At 47.0% G+C, this 19,050-nt stretch overlaps 1 protein-coding gene across 3 annotated transcripts in view; it reads right to left on the reverse strand.

Annotated features, from left to right (window-relative positions):
• Nucleotides 1-419: 419 nt before the first annotated feature.
• Nucleotides 420-19,050, reverse strand: part of LOC129863997 (lysine-specific demethylase 6B-like) — a 40,399-nt gene continuing 21,768 nt past the window's right edge. For all 3 annotated transcript variants that reach the window (XM_055936509.1, XM_055936508.1, XM_055936511.1), the window contains exons 5-19: nt 17,480-17,746; nt 10,219-10,374; nt 6,949-10,133; nt 5,089-5,215; nt 4,728-4,833; nt 4,410-4,615; nt 4,119-4,285; nt 3,932-4,000; nt 3,683-3,831; nt 3,478-3,592; nt 3,136-3,323; nt 2,825-2,966; nt 2,569-2,695; nt 2,266-2,442; nt 420-2,135 (exon numbers count right to left, since the gene is read on the reverse strand). In XM_055936509.1, the coding sequence (XP_055792484.1) occupies nt 2,112-2,135; nt 2,266-2,442; nt 2,569-2,695; nt 2,825-2,966; nt 3,136-3,323; nt 3,478-3,592; nt 3,683-3,831; nt 3,932-4,000; nt 4,119-4,285; nt 4,410-4,615; nt 4,728-4,833; nt 5,089-5,215; nt 6,949-10,133; nt 10,219-10,374; nt 17,480-17,746 (5,205 nt within the window). In that variant the 3' untranslated portion in view covers nt 420-2,111. The remainder of the gene's footprint in view (nt 2,136-2,265; nt 2,443-2,568; nt 2,696-2,824; nt 2,967-3,135; nt 3,324-3,477; nt 3,593-3,682; nt 3,832-3,931; nt 4,001-4,118; nt 4,286-4,409; nt 4,616-4,727; nt 4,834-5,088; nt 5,216-6,948; nt 10,134-10,218; nt 10,375-17,479; nt 17,747-19,050) is intronic.

Raw genomic sequence — 19,050 nt, forward strand, 5'->3', positions numbered from 1 at the left:
TATTCCCATGCCCTCAACAAAGAAAAAAATGGACATTGGCAAAACACAGCAGGATTAGAGGGGGAGAGATAAATCATTACCAGTATGTTAGTAACATTCTCTTCCTTAGTAACTGGGAGTAAACCCTTTAAAGTTACTCTAAAGTCACTAGTAATCCAAACACTAACATTCTGTGTGTAATGAAGGACATTCTGGTTGATGTACTGTATTAAAACAGGCAAAGTGCAGGAAGAAAATAGTGATATGACAGAAACAATGATGGGTGGCATTAACATCAGCAGGGAATGAAGAGTGGGTAGATTCTAGGGATGAAATAAATCTCCCTTCATAAGATAAGTTATAATCAGCTCAGACATAATACTCAAAAACTATCCAGGCCTCTCATCAAGGCCGCGACACAAATTCGATGACAATAAACCTTTCTCAAAACATTTTATTTTATTGTATCAATAATACTCACAATAATGTCACAGAAAAATCACAGAGTGTTTAAGACAGGTCTGGTCTATGTAAGATATTTTTTATTTTGTTTTAAAACAGCACAGCTTAAAATAAAAACAGTCAGTGGATGAGGAGCAAGATTACAACCTTGAAATTATACTCATGAGGACAGAACACTGAAGGAACCCAAACCTCACTACACATCAGTCTATTTTAAATGTGGCTAAAACTACAACTACTGCCAATCACAAATGCTTCACAATTTTATGAATTTCGTACAATGCAAAAAAGTTGAAAAAGGTATTGTGTTTATCAGTTAGATACAGTACAAAGACATCATTCTATTCATTTACCGGTAATTGTAATGACGCGGTTCTAAGCACCAACCTGTCGGTTGAAGTTATATTCCTTGCCTTATATTCATAGATAATTTATACACAGTTAATGAGGAGGTGACGAGGCAAGAGGGGGTTGAGCACCATGAAAATCCAACCTCCCTCTGTTTGCTCTTCCCCGTCCACCCACAATAGGAAAACTTACAAATATCTGGTGTCCCCAGAGAAGCACCATCAATATGCAATAAATACATTTAAGAAAACAAACATATACAATTATAAATTAAGACACAATTTACAATTCTTCGTTTTCTCTGTAATCCAGAAAAGGAGATAGCAACCAGAAAAGAGGTATAAAACCGGGAGAATGATCCCATTAGAAAAAGAAAAAGGTTAAGGGGATCTTCTTTCGGGCGAATTGTAGCAATCACATCTCTCTCTACCAAACATTATTTAGGATTATTATGCAAAAACTAAAATCACATTAAAACACACCAGATTTCCAACAAAGAGTGAAACCAGATTAGTCCTCTAGTTCTAGTTAACCCGTATTTCAGATATATTTTTACAATTTCTTAAATTAATATTCCTAATGCTTTAGAAAGTTGTGCCTGCATGTTTGATTTTCTAATTTGCTTTCATCTAAATACAGTTCACAAGGCCAATGTGGTGTACTTTTAGGCTGGTAAAACTTTTGAAATATCTAGGTCAGAATAAATACAATGGAAATAGCACCCCAAAGAGTATACAGACAAGAATGACAAATGTCAGCGTTCACCTGAATAGAAAACCAAACCAAAACAATGGGATTTCAATGAGACTATCAGCTACTTTGCTTGTGAAGCAATTCCCCTGCTGTTACCATAGCAACACGGTAAATTCATGGACATAGAATAACTAGATTGGTGTAAAAAAGTTCCATTGGATTTGCATAAAAGTACCTGAATTAATGCACCATATACCGGCTACTTGACGCTTTTGAATCACAGCAGTGTCCGTTTTAAATAAGACCTGATTTCCAGTGCTAACAATGTTCACATTTTCTGTAGTTGTCTGACATGTTTTAACAAATAGTAGTACCAGTCTAGTCATTCTATCTCAAGACTCAAGTCCAATCAGCAGCTGGTAGGAGGGGAAGACAACAGTGAGCTGGAATTCAATTGGCTGATGGCTGATGGCTGATGGCCGATATCTTATTGTGATGTAAACAAAACTGAGTAAACATGGTTGGCTGTTCACCAAGTGTTAGCAGTAGTAGTATTCCTTGAAGACAACGTCTGTGCTGCCACTAAGTAGGAGCTTTGGTTATGGCTGCCAGACAACAGGGAGGATGCCTCACTTGGAGCAGGGTGATGGAGTCTGGAGAGAGAAAGAGGAAGAAAAAGACAGACAGAAAGGGGGGTAAATATGATGGACATAACTTCACAGCACATAGAAAAATTGTGTGTTTGTGTGTGTGTGTGTGTGTGTGTATGTGTATATGTCTCACCACACAGATGCTGTCATAGGTTCTCATCAGCTCCTCCATGCAGTACTGCTCCAGCACCACTACTCCTGCCAGCGAGGGGCTCTTGGACACAGTCCGGGCACAGTCCTCACAGTGCACCATGTAGGTCTTCCTGCTGCCAGACTCACTAGTTACAAACAGCAGGTCAAACACCTCCACCTGCACACAGACACAACACAATCACTCACTGCAGAAATAACCAAAGGCATACACCAACACTCTGTTGGTAAGATGCTCGGGTCATGGTAGTTCATAGCAGGTCTGATACAGGCATACACGACTTACGTCACACTCGTTGCAGTAGTAGGCTGGTTCGTCCTTCACACGGCTCTGATAAGAGATCTTCTTCCCTGCAGCAACCAGCTGGTCTCTCAGAACCTGAATGTGCTTAATGGACTGTAGGAGACAATGTCTGAGAGAGAGAGAGAGAGACAGAGACAGAGAGAGACAGAGAGAGACAGAGAGACAGAGAGGTAAGGTGTAGCAAGAAACAAACATTCATACTAGATAGATGACGAGGGACACACACACACACACACACTTGACCATCTTGTAGGTTTCTTGGTCGGTGATCTTGATAGTGCGGGCTACATTCCAGGTGACATGGATCATCGGAACGATGGACTTGACCTTCTTGACCTCATTCCACTCAAAGCGCTCCAGAGCCACTTGATACTGGTATGCTGCAAGGGCAAAGACGACACACACATACTTTACAGTAGAAAAGCACACAAAAGGATTTTGATATGAATATGACTGAGGTAAAGGATAGTGTAGATGCAGTAGCTGCACTGTGTATGACCCAGCTCCCATTTCCTATCTATGTCCTGCTGGACACTGCTAGTAACTCACAGTTGAGAGGTCCCACGTTCCAGGCGATGTTGTTGCACCAGCCCACAGCCTGCACCCAGTGGACGGACCCTGCGTTGATCCACACCAGGTCACCTGGTCTCTGGATGAAGCGGTACACTGGGATGTTGGAGCGGTACAGGTCCTCCAGAACAGGCCACCAGGACCCAGTCAGGTAGTCTACTCCATACCTGAAGGAGGGAGGAGAGATGGTAACAAAGTGGTGGTTTCTGGTTCAAATCCCCTTTGAGTCACTGTTGTTATGCCTTTCAATGAGTAGAACAGCTCAAAATGCTTAACTAATTTGAAGACAGACCCTCACACGAAAAAACAACCATGACTCACTTCTCACAGAAATTGTTGATGTGCTCCCAGTAGTGTTCATGGACTGCAAACCACTCACAATCTCCCGGCCCAATGTTGATGTTCACAGAGCAAAAGTTATTATTCTCCTGGTGGCCTGAAAACAGACAAATAGAGCTATTTAAGCCAATGGACAGAGGCATGTAATATGCCTATAAACACACACCAATATAACTCAGACACTGACCAGGTGTACGGCTGCCGGGGACCTTCATGTAGAGCTGGACGGTGTTCATGCCCAGGATGGTGTGTCCCACGTGGCTCAGCATGTTTCCATTGTATTCCACACGCATGAAGGCTGGTAGCTTCAGCAGCTCCTGCAGCTGGGGCTTCCACCTGGTAACACATGTCAAACACATGTTAACACTCTACTTCCTCTCTAAGGGTGTCCTTAGCCCTGTCTAAAACAATCAACCACATGTAAAGCTAATCTCACCTCTTAGGATCAGAGATGTCGATGTTGGTGCCGAATTTGATAATCTTCCCAGTTGATTTCGCCTCCGGCCTATAGGAAAGAGGAAGTGTCTTTAATAACGGCAGAACATTTTGTTTTGATTAAAAGTATTGTATTTGATTTCATAAGGAGTCGACTGCACAGTATGCTGTGGATACTATGAGGTGACCTGAGTGTGTTAGCAATAGGGGTAGGGGCAACTTTGGTAGGAGTTGCTTTGCTAGTAACCACAGTAGGGCTGGTTTTGCTGGGGCCAGATGCAGGGTTGGTTGATGGGTCAGAAGACAGAGTCTTCTTCTCTTCTTCTTCTTCCTCATCCTCACTGTCCTTCTCTTCCTGTAGACACATTTAGGCACATGAACTTAGCTGGGCAAAGAGAGGAAGTGGGGGGGGGGGGGGGTATATGTAAGCATTATGTGTTTCTGTGTGTGATATTTGTGTGTGTGTGTTCATCCACAACCTGGAGGCTCTCCTGGAAGCTGGAGGCCTGGTACGCGGCGTACTTGGCGATGGTGGTGTGTGAGCGGCTGCTCTCGCAGGGCCAGGTCTGAGCTGAACCAGTGGCGTCCCAGTTCTCATCAGCAGGCTGCTGTACCTGGGTCCTCACCTCCACAGCATGCTCTGCATTGGCCTCCACCAGAGACTTAGTGGAGAACAGACCCAGGTCTGACAGAGAGGGAGGGAGAGGAAAGAGAGACAAAAGTATAGTGAGTAGATGATAAATTATGTTGCTGTTTTAACTTTTAGCCCTGAGAAAAATAGAAATGGGCAAACTCACTGAGTCGTAGTGATCCAGCCAGGCCTCTGATGACAGTGACAGGGTTCTTGGGGTCGGTACAGAATTGGAGGAGGACTGGGGAGAAGGCATCTCTCTTACTCTCCAACTGGACACAGACACACAGGACAACACAGGAATACATCAACTAGGCATTGCACAAATACAGAACTGATACATGAGTAATGGATATGAGAATGAAGAAGAAAAGAGGGGGGGAAAGAAGAAGAAGATTACTTTATGGTCTATTGTCATAAGACACAGAGCTGCATGTTTTTTTTGCTTAACCCCCCCAAGACACCCACACAGACAGGTTGGTGCATAGGGTCAGCCGCAGTGCAGCGCCCCTAGAATGTGAACTCACATAGATGCTTGGTGTGGGGGGGTTGAGCTTCTCTCGTGGGATGGGTGTGTTGGTGCTAAGGACAGGCTTGACAGAGAAAGCAGGGAGCAGATAGGACTCTCGAAACTTCCCGTTCACCTTCGCCCCCCTAAACAGACAGAGAAAGAGACAAATGAAGTGGGAGAATTCAATAAGATTTAATTTAATACACTTTTCATTGTTTTGTGCCACAACCTCTCTTCCTCCAATGAAATGTCTTGGTAGTAAATATACAGTACCGGTCAAAAGTTTGGACACAACTAATCATTCAAGGGTTTTTCTTTATTTTTGACTATTTTCTACATTTTAGAATAATACTGTGAAGACATCAAAACTATGAAATAACACATATGGAATCATGTAGTAACCAAAAAAGTGTTAAACAAATCAAAATATATTTTATATTTTAGATACTTCAAAGTAGCCACCCTTTGCCTTGATGACAGCTTTGCACACTCTTGGCATTCTCACAACCAGCTTCATGAGGTAGTCACCTGGAATGCATGTCAATTAACAGGTGTGCCTTGTTGAAAGTTAATTTGTGGAATTTCTTTCCTTCTTAATGCGTTTGAGCCAATCTGTTGCGTTGTGACAAGGTAGGGGTAGTATTCAGAAGACAGCCCTACTTGGTAAAAGACCAAGTCATATTATGGCAAGGACAGCTCAAATAAGCAAAGAGAAACGACAGTCCATCATTACTTTAAGACATGAAGGTCAGTCAATATGGAAAATTTCAAGAGCTTTGGAAGTTTCTTCAAGTGCAGTCGCAAAAACCATCAAGCGCTATGATGAAACTGGCTCTCACGAGGACCGCCACAGGAAAGGAAGACCCAGAGTTACCTCTGCTGCAGAGGGTAAGTTCATTACAGTTAACTGCACCTCAGATTGCAGCCCAAATAAATGCTTCACATAGTTCAAGTAACAGACACATCTCAACATCAACTATTCAGAGGAGACTGCGTGAATCAGGCCTTCATGGTTGTATTGCTGCAAAGAAACCACTACTAAAGGACACCAATAAGAAGAAGAGACTTGCTTGGGCCAAGAAACACTAGCAATGGACATTAGACTGGTGGAAATCTGTCCTTTGGTCTAATGAGTCAAATTATACATTTTTGGTTCCAACCTCCGGGTTTTGTGAGACGCAGAGTAGGTGAATGGATGATCTCCGCATGTGTGGTTCCCACCGTGAAGCATGGAGGTGGTGGTGTGATGGTGCTTTGCTGGTGACACTGTCAGTAATTTATTTAGAATTCAAGGCGTACTTAACCAGTATGGCTACCGCAGCATTCTGCAGTGATACGCCATCCCATCTGGTTTGCACTTAGTGGGACTATCATTTGTTTTTCAGCAGGACAATGACCCAACGCACCTCCAGGAGGTGTAAGGGCTATTTGACCTAGAAGGAGAGTGATGGAGTGCTGCATCAGATGACCTGGTCTCCACAATCACCCTACCTCAACCCAATTGACATGGTTTGTAATGAGTTGGACCGAAGAGTGAAGGAAAAGCAGCCAACAAGTGCTCAGCATCTGTGGGAACTACTTCAAGACTTGGAAAATCATTCCTCATGAATCTCGTTGGGAGAATGCTAAGAGTGTGCAAAGCTGTCATCAAGGCAAAGGGTGGCTACTTTGAAGAATCTAAAATCTTAAATATTTTTTGATTTGTTTAACACTTTTTTGGTTACTACATGATTCCATATGTGTTATTTCATAGTTTTGATGTATTCACTATGATTCTACAAGGTAGAAAATTGTAAAAATTAAGAAAAACCCTTGAATGAGTAGGTGTGTCCAAACTTTTGACTGGTACTGTACATCACATGTACCATGTACTCACTTGCAGGACCTGACGACCTCGCTGGCTGTGTGTCTGATGCTGACCTCTCCTAGTGGGATCCTGCGCTCCTCGACCTCGGAGGCGATGAACGTCTCTCGGTTTCCACTCTCCACCTTGATCAGACGGATCTTCAGCTCCTTGGGAGAGCCCATGGACAGAGCCTTCAGCTTGAGGAAATCAGCAGCAGCCAGGGGACAGGGGGTCCTCCTCACTGGGGCAGCAGAGGCAGCCGGGGTGGGGGAAGGGGAGGAGGTGTTGATAAAGCTGGTGGTGGATGCTGTTGCCAATATGTCTGGGTTGCTGCCTGGTGTGGACGTCTTGGTTTGAGGCTCACTGCGCCTCTCATTCTTCATCTCTGTTGATTGTGCCCCCTGCTCAGAGTTTCCTGTGTGCGTCTTGTCTTTCTGTCCCTGGATGTCTTTGCTCTGGAGGCCAAGGTTCCCCTGAATGGGACGGCTCTTCTTAGTGTCTTTGTGCTGCTTGGCTGGGCGACTGGGGTGAGGTGTAGATGAGGACAGCGTTATAGAGGCTGATTTTCTGTCACACTTTTCTTCCACGTTCTTCTTTTCATTTCCTCCACTCCTCTGATGACTGCTGACGCTGTTATCTTGTTTTCTTCTCTTCCTCTTCCCTTCCCCATCTCTGTTTCCATTCGCACCGCTTGGCTCCCTCTTTCTGTCTGTCTGCCTGCGTGCCTCCCTCTGTCCCCGCTCCTCCTTGATGGTGGCAGGCAGCCGGTGTGTGGTGGTCAGTCTAAACTCAGCGCTCAGAGACCCGGTCGTCTCCCCACTGTCTACACCCTTAGTCTTCTCTTTCTTTCTCTCATTCAGAATCTCCTCCAATCTCGCGTGCTTCTGTTTTGTGCGCTCCCCCACGGAGAGCTGTGGTTGGTCGAGGTTTAAAGGAGGGCGGGGTTTGGAAGGCGGATCTGAGGTAGTGTGAGTGGATGATTGGCTAGTGAGTCTTGGGGGCGTGGTGGAGTTGGATGTGGGGGAGGGGTTCTGCTGGTCCTGACAATTGGTTTCTGGATCCATGGCGAGGGATGAAGAGTACTTCACTCCTCCCATGGAGCTAGGAGGAGGACGCCCAAACGGACCGCCGCGATATGTGTACCTCTGGCCCCCCAGGAACGAGGCCAAAGACTTGAAGACATCAGCAACTCCTGTCTGGTGAAGGTGTGGCCGACGGGGAGGCAGAGAGCTGGACGATGTGTCGCCACCACTGTCCTCCTCTTCCTCCTCCTCGTCTTCCTCCACTCCGTTGGGAGTATCAGGCAAGCCATAGAGCTTGGCCAGGTCGCTATGGCGAAGGTCATCAGCACCCCTCCCCTCACCGACACCCTCGGCCTTCTCATTGAGCCCCTCTGAGTTCCCATGGTGGGGTGAGAGGGGCGGGCCGTGGGTTGGGCTGGGCTGCAGGACAGGTCTCCTCATCACTCCTCCCTCCTCTTCCTCTTCCTCACTCAGCGCTGATGCTGGGGAGCCTTGCCAGCTGAGAACAGGGGGGCTGGCAGGGGGGTTGTCTCCCATCTCCTCCACACTGCCCACCCCCGCCGCAGGTTGGAGATCTGGGGCCCGCAGGACCCCGCCTTCTGGACTAACACCCCATATCTCTGTCTGGCTCTGGATGGATCCCCCTGACCCAGCCATAGGGGGAGCTGCTGGGGTTTTGGATGAGAGTGTGGAGGGGGTCAAATCAGCCTTCCTCCCTGGGCTGCATTTAGAATATGTTGAAGGGCTGGTGGGCTGAGGACTGGTATTACGGGTCTTATTGGTCGTGTTGGTGCTGATGTTGTTGTTGGTGGTGGTAGTGTGAGTGGTGGTGAGTGGAGGACAGGCTGGTAGTGGTGAGTCCTTGACTGGGAATTTGGGTTGAGTTGGGTTTGACTTGTTCAGGGTCCCTCCCCTCTCTGACTTTTTGTGTTTGGGTGGATGTGCGGAGGGTGTGGGTTGGCTGGGATGGGCTGCAGGCGGGCCAAAAAGTGGGATTGTCTCTGAGCTATTTGGAGAGCTGTGCTCATGGGACTTTCCACCTCTTTCTTGGGCCTTCTCCCTGTGTATGTGTTTGCCAGGGGTGGATGGTGTCTGGGAGGGTTGGCCTGGCTTCCTTGGCGTCCCTGGAACCATAGATCCAGACTTAGGGGAGGAAGGCCATACTGACAGAGGGAGGGATGATTTACGTAGGGACTTTGAGGATCTCCTCTCTGCTTTTTCCATCTTTTTATCCCTAAGGCTCTTCTCCCTTTTCTCTGTCTTCCTCTCTTCCTCTTTCTTTTTCCTTTCCACTTTGTCCCTCCCCTCTTCTACTTTATGGGTTTTATTCTTTACCCCATCCCCACTTTTCTCTTCTTTTTCCTTTCTCCTTGTCCTCTCCTCCATCTTCCTCTCCATCTTCCTCTTCTGTTCCCTCTTTCCCTCCTCACCTCTTTCTGCTCTCCTTTCCTTATGTTTCCTTTCTGTCTGTTTGTGTCTGTGAGGCTGCAGCTCTGGCCTGTTGCCAGTAGGTCTGTTGTTGTTGACAGTAGGAGAGCTGGGTGGGGTCTGAGGCTCTGAGGCCCTGCTAGGCTTCATCTCTGACCTCTGAGCGCCTGAGCCTAGCCATGTGGGGGAGGCAGAGTGAGGGGGAGGTGTGGGACTGGGCGAGGGTGTCCTTGGTCCCCGTTTGTGGGGTGTGCAAGTGCCAATGTCAGGGCTCCTCTGATTGGGAGGAGGATCTTTCTTCCCACTGGCCTTACTAGGAGTGGTGGAGCTGGAGAGGCCAGAGGGGCTGGAGGAGCTCAGGGTGGTGCAGCATCCATCTCTGTGGTTGCTGTTGCGGTGGGGAGGCTCTGTAGCAGAGGGCTGGGAGGGGGTCTGATCCCTTTGCTGTCTGTGGGAGCGTGGAGCTGGGGGGCTGTGCTGAGGTACTGAGGGGGGTGATGTGGGATGCTGGTGGTGGAGGTGCTGGCTGTAAGGCACACTGGTGCGGTCTGCTGGTGAGGAGGGGTGCTGGGCCTGGTCATCCACCTCCACTCTGGATCCATGGTGGGGGGGTCTTCTGTTGCCACTGGGCTGGGCTGGAGAAGGGTGGCGGGGATAGGAGGAAGGAGGGGGGTCTTGACCATTGAAGAGGGCCTGGGGAACTGGAGAATGGGTAGAATGATGTGTTCTGTATTTGAGACTCCCTAATCCTGACTTGGTGGATTCCTGAAATAACGAGAGAGAGAGGATGGTTCATAGTCTTTAATAAAGCATGGCTTTCTTGAAGTTCATTGGCTGTTAACTGACTTACTTGTAACTCTATAGACAAGCTCCTCCTGTCAGCATGGGTGCGAGGACCAGGTCTGTCATATGATTGTTTCCAGAAGCCTTGTTTGGAAGGGGGGTAGTGGGGTGGTGATTGCTGCTGGTCTGGGCCGGGTAGATGCATTGATCCACGATGAGAGGGCTGGTGAGAGAGAACAGTAATAACAGCCGGTATCCTGGTGATGTATACTTGATCCCTGTCAGAAGGTGGTGCTATTGTATACATTTCACAGCTACACTTAGAGTTGCTTCAAACCACTGTTCCAGGATCAGATAGACACAGTGGTGACACATCATTCAGGGCAGGTGGGGCAGCTTTCTACTCCAAAATGCAGGTGTTTCAGCCTAGCTCAGTGCTTTCTGTGGTGGTGGGGCAGGCCAGCAGAAAATAGGAGCATTGCACCGTGATTGGCTCAGTGTTCTGTCACTCATGGGGACACTACGTCACCAGCCTTGAGTAAGGGTAGACATCGAGAATGTGAGCCCTTTGGGTCCTGCATAGACTTAGATTAGAAATCCCCTTCCAAGAGGGCTCAAGGTCATTGGCCACAGATAAAATGACATCAAATCACATTATATCTACAGTAGCTTGGATTGGACTGATCATGTCAACATCATACTTTCTAAATCTTAGCTAGCAATCATCATCATGAATCAAGTCGACAATCTACTGACAAATCCTTTTAAATCCTTGTCATATGAAGAGAAATAATGAAGAGAAATTATAGATAAAACATATCGGTGCTTATCGGACATAAACATTACACAACAAGTTGGAAATCGTAAATTCAACAATGAGTTGTTTGGAAGGAATCGATGACAGTGGCTAACCGCAAGCATTGCAACTGGGAAGTCAGACTGGAAAATACATTTTGAACTGTCATCCAACTTTTTGGATTGTAAATCTTTCTCTTATGACAAAATTCACCAATGAAGTACCGCCACGCACAACAAAGTGAGTCCAAAAATGTCTTATATTCTGCTGCATAAATTATGTAATATGCCAGGGAGATATGGTCAGCCATATTAGCTATGTTTTAAAAAAAAGTCAGTAAACAAGGCTGAATTAACTGTTTCGCTGCCAGACAAGGCTCCTCTGATAGCCAGGTGTAACAGTGGTAAGGATTCACTCCATGGTGCTGAAAAGAAAGCTCTGCTGTTAGCTTTATGTAGGCCCTAATAGCTTTATGTAGGCCCTAACAGGGATAGCTTTATGTAGGCCCTAACAGTTTGTGGGTACCGCTTGTCACCGTTATAGTGAAATGTATGTATTGTTTAGTATTGTGATGTGTAGTGGCTTTGCTGGCATGCATCAAAACATATGTTTTTTGAGGGGGGGCGGGGGGGGGGGGGGGGGGGGGGTTGCCCCACCTTCCACTCCTGGAAAACACAGACACAGGGAGAACGGCCAAGGAAGAGATGTAATGTCACGATCACTAGTTCAGGTGGCGACTAATCTCCCCTGGGCAGATTCTGTGTGTAGACTGAAGAATCTGACGAGACTCAATGGGATGCGTGAGATAACGAGCTGCAGTAATTTCGGTCTTTGGGTTTTTAATACTGGTTATATGGACGTATCAGGTTGGGCCAAGGCAGTGCTTATTGGCACTGCATAAGCACTGCCTTGGCCCAAAGTATTTTTAAAAGATATGCGAAGAAAAAGATGTAAAAAGATATATACAAGGGACACGGGACACGACAGTGTAGACGTCTTTGTCCTGTCATGTCCCTTGTATATATCTTTTTACATCTTTTTCTTCGCATATCTTTTAAAAATACTTTCTTAAACCTCAACTTCTAAATACTCTCCTGCAACCCGCCTCACCCAATGTGGCGTGGATCTGCTTTTTTCTAAAGTATTTCTATTTACTTCTGATCTGGAATCCATCTACTGAAGATAGCCAGCTAACTGCCTACCAGCTATCAGTTAGCAAACCATTGCTAGCGGTCATCAGCTAACCTTTAGCTCGGAAAGCTCTCGCTAGTTCGAACAACGTGACTAAAACCAGAGCATAACGGACCTATTTCTCTCCATATCCCCGGATTCCTACCGCAAACTCTGAACATTTTCATCTGGATCTTCGCAACTAGCTAACCACAATCCCGGGTGACCACTCCTGGCTAGCGTTTCCATCCCGGAGCAAGCACCAATTAGCATGAAGCTAGCCCGGCTAGGGCTCCTGTGCTACCACTGAAGCCCACTCCTGGGCTACAATATCCGGACCCCTTTACTGCCGGTACGGAGCACGGAACCCCGCCGATCCTCTACGACTGGAATACCGACATAATCTGCCCGAGGACTCCAACAGGCCCCTCAGGCGTGACGCCCGCTGAAGGCCCATTCTGCTAACCTACTAGGCCTGTTAGCTACCTAGAGCTACCTGGAACCCTACTAATTCCACGACTGGTCTATCGACGTCACCGCACGAAGAGGCAAAAACAGACTTCCCCCCCATCGCGACGTCCCCCAAAGGTTAACTTGCCTGCCCCGGTCTGCTAACTGCTAGCTTATCTTGCAGCCAGGAAGCTAGCACCAGTTAGCAAACACAATTCTACAATTCACAACCTCTCTTTCGCCATCGCTATCCGGCTTGGATTCTCTGTCGACACGACCACGTCTGGTCTGCAGACGTGCCCTCAACCGGTGCCCTCAACCGGCCTCCGTCTGAGCAGACCCCCTCCGTCTGAGCAGACCACCCCCCGGGCTACTAACTTTAAACGCGTGCTAGCTTAGTGGAGGACTCACTGCTCCATCTACGGCTGCCCCCTGGACACTATGATCACTTGGCTACATAGCTGATGCCTGCTTGACTGTCCATTAATTCATGGTACTCCATTCTGTTTACTTGTGTTTTATCTGTCGGCTCTGTGCCTTAACTCAGGATCTGTGTGTAGTTAATCCGACCCTCTCTGCCCAGTCGTCGCCATTTTTACCTTCTGTTGCTGTGTTAGCTGACTAGCTGCTGTTATCTCACCTGTTGTTTTAGCTAGCTCTCCCAATCATGACCTGCAATCACTTTATGCCTTATTGTATGTCTCTCTCAAATATCAATATGCCTTGCATACTGTTGTTAAGGCTAGTTATCATTGTTTTGGTTTGCAATGGACCCCGTAGTTCCACTCTCCGTACCTCTGATACCTCCTTTGTCCCACCCCCCACACATGCGGTGACCTCACCCATTGAGACCAGCATGTCCAGAGATACAACCTCTCTTATCATCACCCAGTGCCTGGGCTTGCCTCCGCTGTACCCGTGCCCCACCATACCCTGGTCTGCACATTATGCCCAGAATCTATTCTACCACGCCCATAAATCTGCTCCTTTTATTCCTTGTCCCCAACGCTCTAGGCGACCAGTTTTGATAGCCTTTAGCCGCACCCTCATCCTACTACTCCTCTGTTCCTCGGGTGATGTGGAGGTAAACCCAGGCCCTGCATGTCCCCAGTCACCCTCATTTGTTGACTTCTGTGATCGAAAAAGCCTTGGCCTCATGCATGTCAACATCAGAAGCCTCCTCCCTAAGTTTGCCTTACTCACCGCTTTAGCACACTCTGCCAACCCTGATGTCCTTGCCGTGTCTGAATCCTGGCTTAGGAAGGCCACCAAAAACTCTGAGATTTCCATACCCAACTATAACACTTTCCGTCAAGATAGAACTGCCAAAGGGGGAGGAGTTGCAATCTACTGCAGAGATAGCCTGCAAAGTTCTGTCATACTTTCCAAGTCTATGCCCAAACAGTTCGAACTTCTAATTTTAAAAATTAATCTCTCCAGAAATAAGTCTCTCACTGTTGCCGCCTGCTACCGACCCCCCTCAGCTCCCAGCTGTGCCCTGGACACCATCTGTGAATTGATCGCTCCCCATCTAGCTTCAGAGTTTGTTCTGTTAGGTGACCTAAACTGGGATATGCTTAACACCCCGGCAGTCCTACAATCTAAGCTTGATGCCCTCAATCTCACACAAATCATCAAGGAACCCACCAGGTACAACCCTAAATCCGTAAACATGGGCACCGTAATAGACATTATCCTGACCAACTTGCCCTCCAAATACACCTCTGCTGTCTTCAATCAAGATCTCAGCAATCACTGCCTCATTGCCTGTATCCGCCACGGGTCCACGGTCAAACGACCACCCCTCATCACTGTCAAACGCTCCCTAAAACACTTCTGCGAGCAGGCCTTTCTAATCGACGTGGCCCGGGTACCCTGGAAGGATATTGACCTCATCCCGTCAGTTGAGGATGCCTGGTCATTCTTTAAAAGTTACTTCCTCACCATATTAGACAAGCATGCTCCGTTCAAAAAATGCAGAACCAAGAACAGATATAGCCCTTGGTTCACTCCAGACCTGACTGCCCTCGACCAGCACAAAAACATCCTGTGGCGAACTGCAATAGCATCGAAGAGCCCCCGCGATATGCAACTGTTCAGGGAAGTCAGGAACCAATACACGCAGTCAGTCAGGAAAGCAAAGGCCAGCTTTTTCAAGCAGAAATTAGCTCTAACTCCAAAAAGTTCTGGGATACTGTAAAGTCCATGGAAAACAAGAGCACCTCCTCCCAGCTGCCCACTGCACTGAGGCTAGATAACACGGTCACCACTGATAAGTCCGTGATAATCGAAAACTTCAACAAACATTTCTCAATGGCTGGCCATGCCTTCCACCTGGCGACTCCAACCTTGGCCAACAGCCCCGCCCCCCCCCCCCGCTGCTACTCGCCCAAGCCTCCCCAGCTTCTCCTTTACCCATATCCAGATAGCAGATGTTCTGAAAGAGCTGGAAAACCTGGACCCATACAAATCAGCTGGGCTTGACAATCTGGACCCCCTATTTCTGAAACTGTCCGCCGCCATTGTCGCACCCCTTATTACCAGCCTGTTCAACCTCTCCTTCGTATCATCTGAGATCCCCAAGGATTGGAAAGCTGCCGCTGTCATCCCCCTCTTCAAAGGGGGAGACACCCTGGACCCAAACTGTTACAGACCTATATCCATCCTGCCCTGCCTAGCTAAAGTCTTCGAAAGCCAAGTCAACAAACAGATCACTGACCATCTCGAATCCCACCGTACCTTCTCCGCTGTGCAATCCGGTTTCCGAGCCGGTCACGGGTGCACCTCAGCCACGCTCAAGGTACTAAACGATGTCATAACCGCCATCGATAAAAGACATCACTGTGCAGCCATCTTCATCGACCTGGCCAAGGCTTTCGACTCTGTCAATCACCATATTCTTATCGGCAGACTCAATAGCCTCGGTTTTTCTAATGACTGCCTTGCCTGGTTCACCAACTACTTTGCAGACAGAGTTCAGTGTGTCAAATCGGAGGACATGTTGTCCGGTCCTCTGGCAGTCTCTATGGGGGTACCACAGGGTTCAATTCTCGGGCCGACTCTTTTCTCTGTATACATCAATGATGTTGCTCTTGCTGCGGGCGATTCCCTGATCCACCTCTACGCAGACGACACCATTCTGTACACTTCCGGCCCTTCCCTGGACACTGTGCTATCTAACCTCCAAACGAGCTTCAATGCCATACAACACTCCTTCCGTGGCCTCCAACTGCTCTTAAACGCTAGTAAAACCAAATGCATGCTTTTCAACCGTTCGCTGCCTGCACCCGCACGCCCGACTAGCATCACCACCCTGGACGGTTCCGACCTAGAATATGTGGACATCTATAAGTACCTAGGTGTCTGGCTAGACTGCAAACTCTCCTTCCAGACTCATATCAAACATCTCCAATCCAAAATCAAATCTAGAGTCGGCTATCTATTCCGCAACAAAGCCTCCTTCACTCACGCCGCCAAACTTACCCTAGTAAAACTGACTATCCTACCGATCCTCGACTTCGGCGATGTCATCTACAAAATAGCTTCCAATACTCTACTCAGCAAACTGGATGCAGTTTATCACAGTGCCATCCGTTTTGTTACTAAAGCACCTTATACGACCCACCACTGCGACCTGTATGCCCTAGTCGGCTGGCCCTCGCTACATGTTCGTCGTCAGACCCACTGGCTCCAGGTCATCTACAAGGCTATGCTAGGTAAAGTGCCGCCTTATCTCAGTTCACTGGTCACGATGGCTACACCCACCCGTAGCACGCGCTCCAGCAGGTGTATCTCACTGATCATCCCTAAAGCCAAAACCTCATTTGGACGCCTTTCCTTCCAGTTCTCTGCTGCCTGCGACTGGAACGAATTGCAAAAATCTCTGAAGTTGGAGACTTTTATCTCCCTCAACAACTTTAAAAATCTGCTATCCGAGCAGCTAACCGATCGCTGCAGCTGTACATAGTCCATCTGTAAACTACCCACCCAATTTACCTACCTCACCCCCATACTGCTTTATTTATTTACTTTTCTGCTCTTTTGCACACCAGTATCTCTTCTTGCACATGATCATCTGATGATTTATCACTCCAGTGTTAATCTGCTAAATTGTAATTATTCGATTTATTGCCTACCTGATGCCTTTTGCACACATTGTATATAGATTCTCTTTTTTCTACCATGTTATTGACTTGTTTATTGTTTACTCCATGTGTAACTCTGTGTTGTTGTCTGTTCACACTGCTATGCTTTATCTTGGCCAGGTCGCAGTTGCAAATGAGAACTTGTTCTCAACTAGCCTACAAGGTTAAATAAAGGTGAAATAAAAAAATAAAATTAAACTGCTTCGCTTCGAGTGCCTTGCACGAGTACCCACATGGATCCTTTTGCTAGGGTGGAGACTTCGATTTTGTTTATTTTTGTATTCTACCCCCTTTTCCTCCCCAATGTCAATCTTGTCTCATCGGGCTCGGGAGGCGAAAGTTGAGTCATGCGTCCTGGAAACATGACCCGCCAAACTGCGCTTCTTAACACCCTCCCGCTTAATCCAGAAGCCAGCCACACCAAAGTGTCGGAGCAAACACCGTTCAACTGACGACCGAGTTCAGCCTGCATGTGCCCAGCCCGCCACAAGGAGTCGCTAGAGCGCGATGAGCCAAGTAAAGCCCCCGGCCAAATCCTCCCTAACCCGGATGACTCTGGGCCAATTGTGCGCCGCCCTATGGGACTCCCGATCACTGCCGGTTGTGATACAGCCCGGGTTCGGTCTTAGACCACTGCGCTACTCGGGAGGCCCAGAACTCTTGATTTCTAATACGTATAGACCAAGAAGTTAATCACACAGCTGACCAAATTAACATATTACGGAAGATTTTACTTCTGGGTTAACAGAGAATAGGTGGTGACTGACCTGCTCAGGACCAGAGCTCCTGCTCCTTTTGGCAAGGCAGTCTTCCCTGGGAGGGAGGGGATCCTGTGAGGGTGGGGAGCGGTGTTGAAGTTGGTCACGGTGGTGGTTGTGATGGTGGGAGGCCTGGCGCTTCCATAGTCCTAGTTCCTGGTCCATCATCCTGCCTGGGAAGGCCCTGGAGTGATCTGAAGGTGCCCACCTCTCTGCTGGGGAGTGCAGGTCTCTTGGGGGGTCTCTGGGCAGTTGGTGCTGGTGGGGACCCCCATACTGGGAGAGACAATTATCATTATTAAAGTCATGCAATCAATCATTAAAACAATGTAATATATTTAAGCAATAAGGCACGAGGGGGTGTGGTATATGGCCAATGTACCGCGGATAAGGGCTGTTCTTAAGCACGACGCAACGCGGAGTGTCTGGATACAGCCCTTAACCGTGGTATATTGGCCATATGCCACAAACCCCTGAGGTGCCTTATTGCTATTATAAACTGGTTACCAACGTACACTACCGTTCAAAAGTTTGGGGTCACTTAAAATAACATCAAAATGATCAGAAATACAGTGTAGACATTGTTAATTAGTAGAAAGAGGAGGAAGGGAAGCGCTACTAAGGTACACTATAGTATATTTTGGTAGACAGAAGGTGCTCTTTGGTAAAAGGGGTAAATTGGTCATCAAAAAGAAAGGAGGACCAAGGCACTCTTCATATAATTAATTAAAATGCCTTTATTAGTATGGCATGTTCAATAGAAACAAAGTTGTTTAAAAACCGACGCGTTTCGGCTGCATGGCCTTCGTCAGGGAGTAAAAAAAAAGGAATACAATGTCCTCTTTTGAACAGCTTTTCCAATTAGCCCTAATTGGAAGAGGGAGTGGTTACAAAATTGATTGGACACACCTAGTAAGCAATACTATACACATTAAAAGGTGAAATACTGTAGCTATGTTATCATAAAAATACAACTCCAAGCTAAAAGTATCAGAACACTAAAAGGTAGTTCTAACCTTAAATATGAGAACACTAAATGAATGTTAATGTTGTAATTTACTATTGTAGCTGGAAACGGCAGATTTTTTTATGAAATAGTTACATAGCTACACGTTGTGTTAGCTAATCCAAATGTATCATTTTAAAAGGCTAATTGATCATTAGAAAACCCTTTTGCAATTATGTTAGCACAGCTGAAAATTGTGTTATGATTAAAGAAGCAATAAAACTGCCTTCTTTAGACTAGTTGAGTATCTGGAGCATTAGAATTTGTGGGTTCGATTACAGGCTCAAAATGGCCAGAAACAAATAACTTTCTTCTGAAACTCGTCAGTCTATTCAAGTTCTGAGAAATGAAGGCTATTCCATGCGATAAATTGCCAAGAAACTGAAGATCTCGTACAACGATGTGTACTACTCCCTTCACAGAACAGCTCAAACTGGCTCTAACCAGAATAGAAAGAGGACTGGGAAGCCCCGGTGCACAACTGAGCAAGAGGAAAATTACATTAGAGTGTCTAGTTTGAGAAACAGATGCCTCACAAGTCCTCAACTGGCAGCTTCAATAAATAGTACCCGCA

The sequence above is a fragment of the Salvelinus fontinalis genome, chromosome 10, assembly GCF_029448725.1.
Source record: "Salvelinus fontinalis isolate EN_2023a chromosome 10, ASM2944872v1, whole genome shotgun sequence".
In the NCBI taxonomy this organism is placed as follows: domain Eukaryota; kingdom Metazoa; phylum Chordata; class Actinopteri; order Salmoniformes; family Salmonidae; genus Salvelinus; species Salvelinus fontinalis.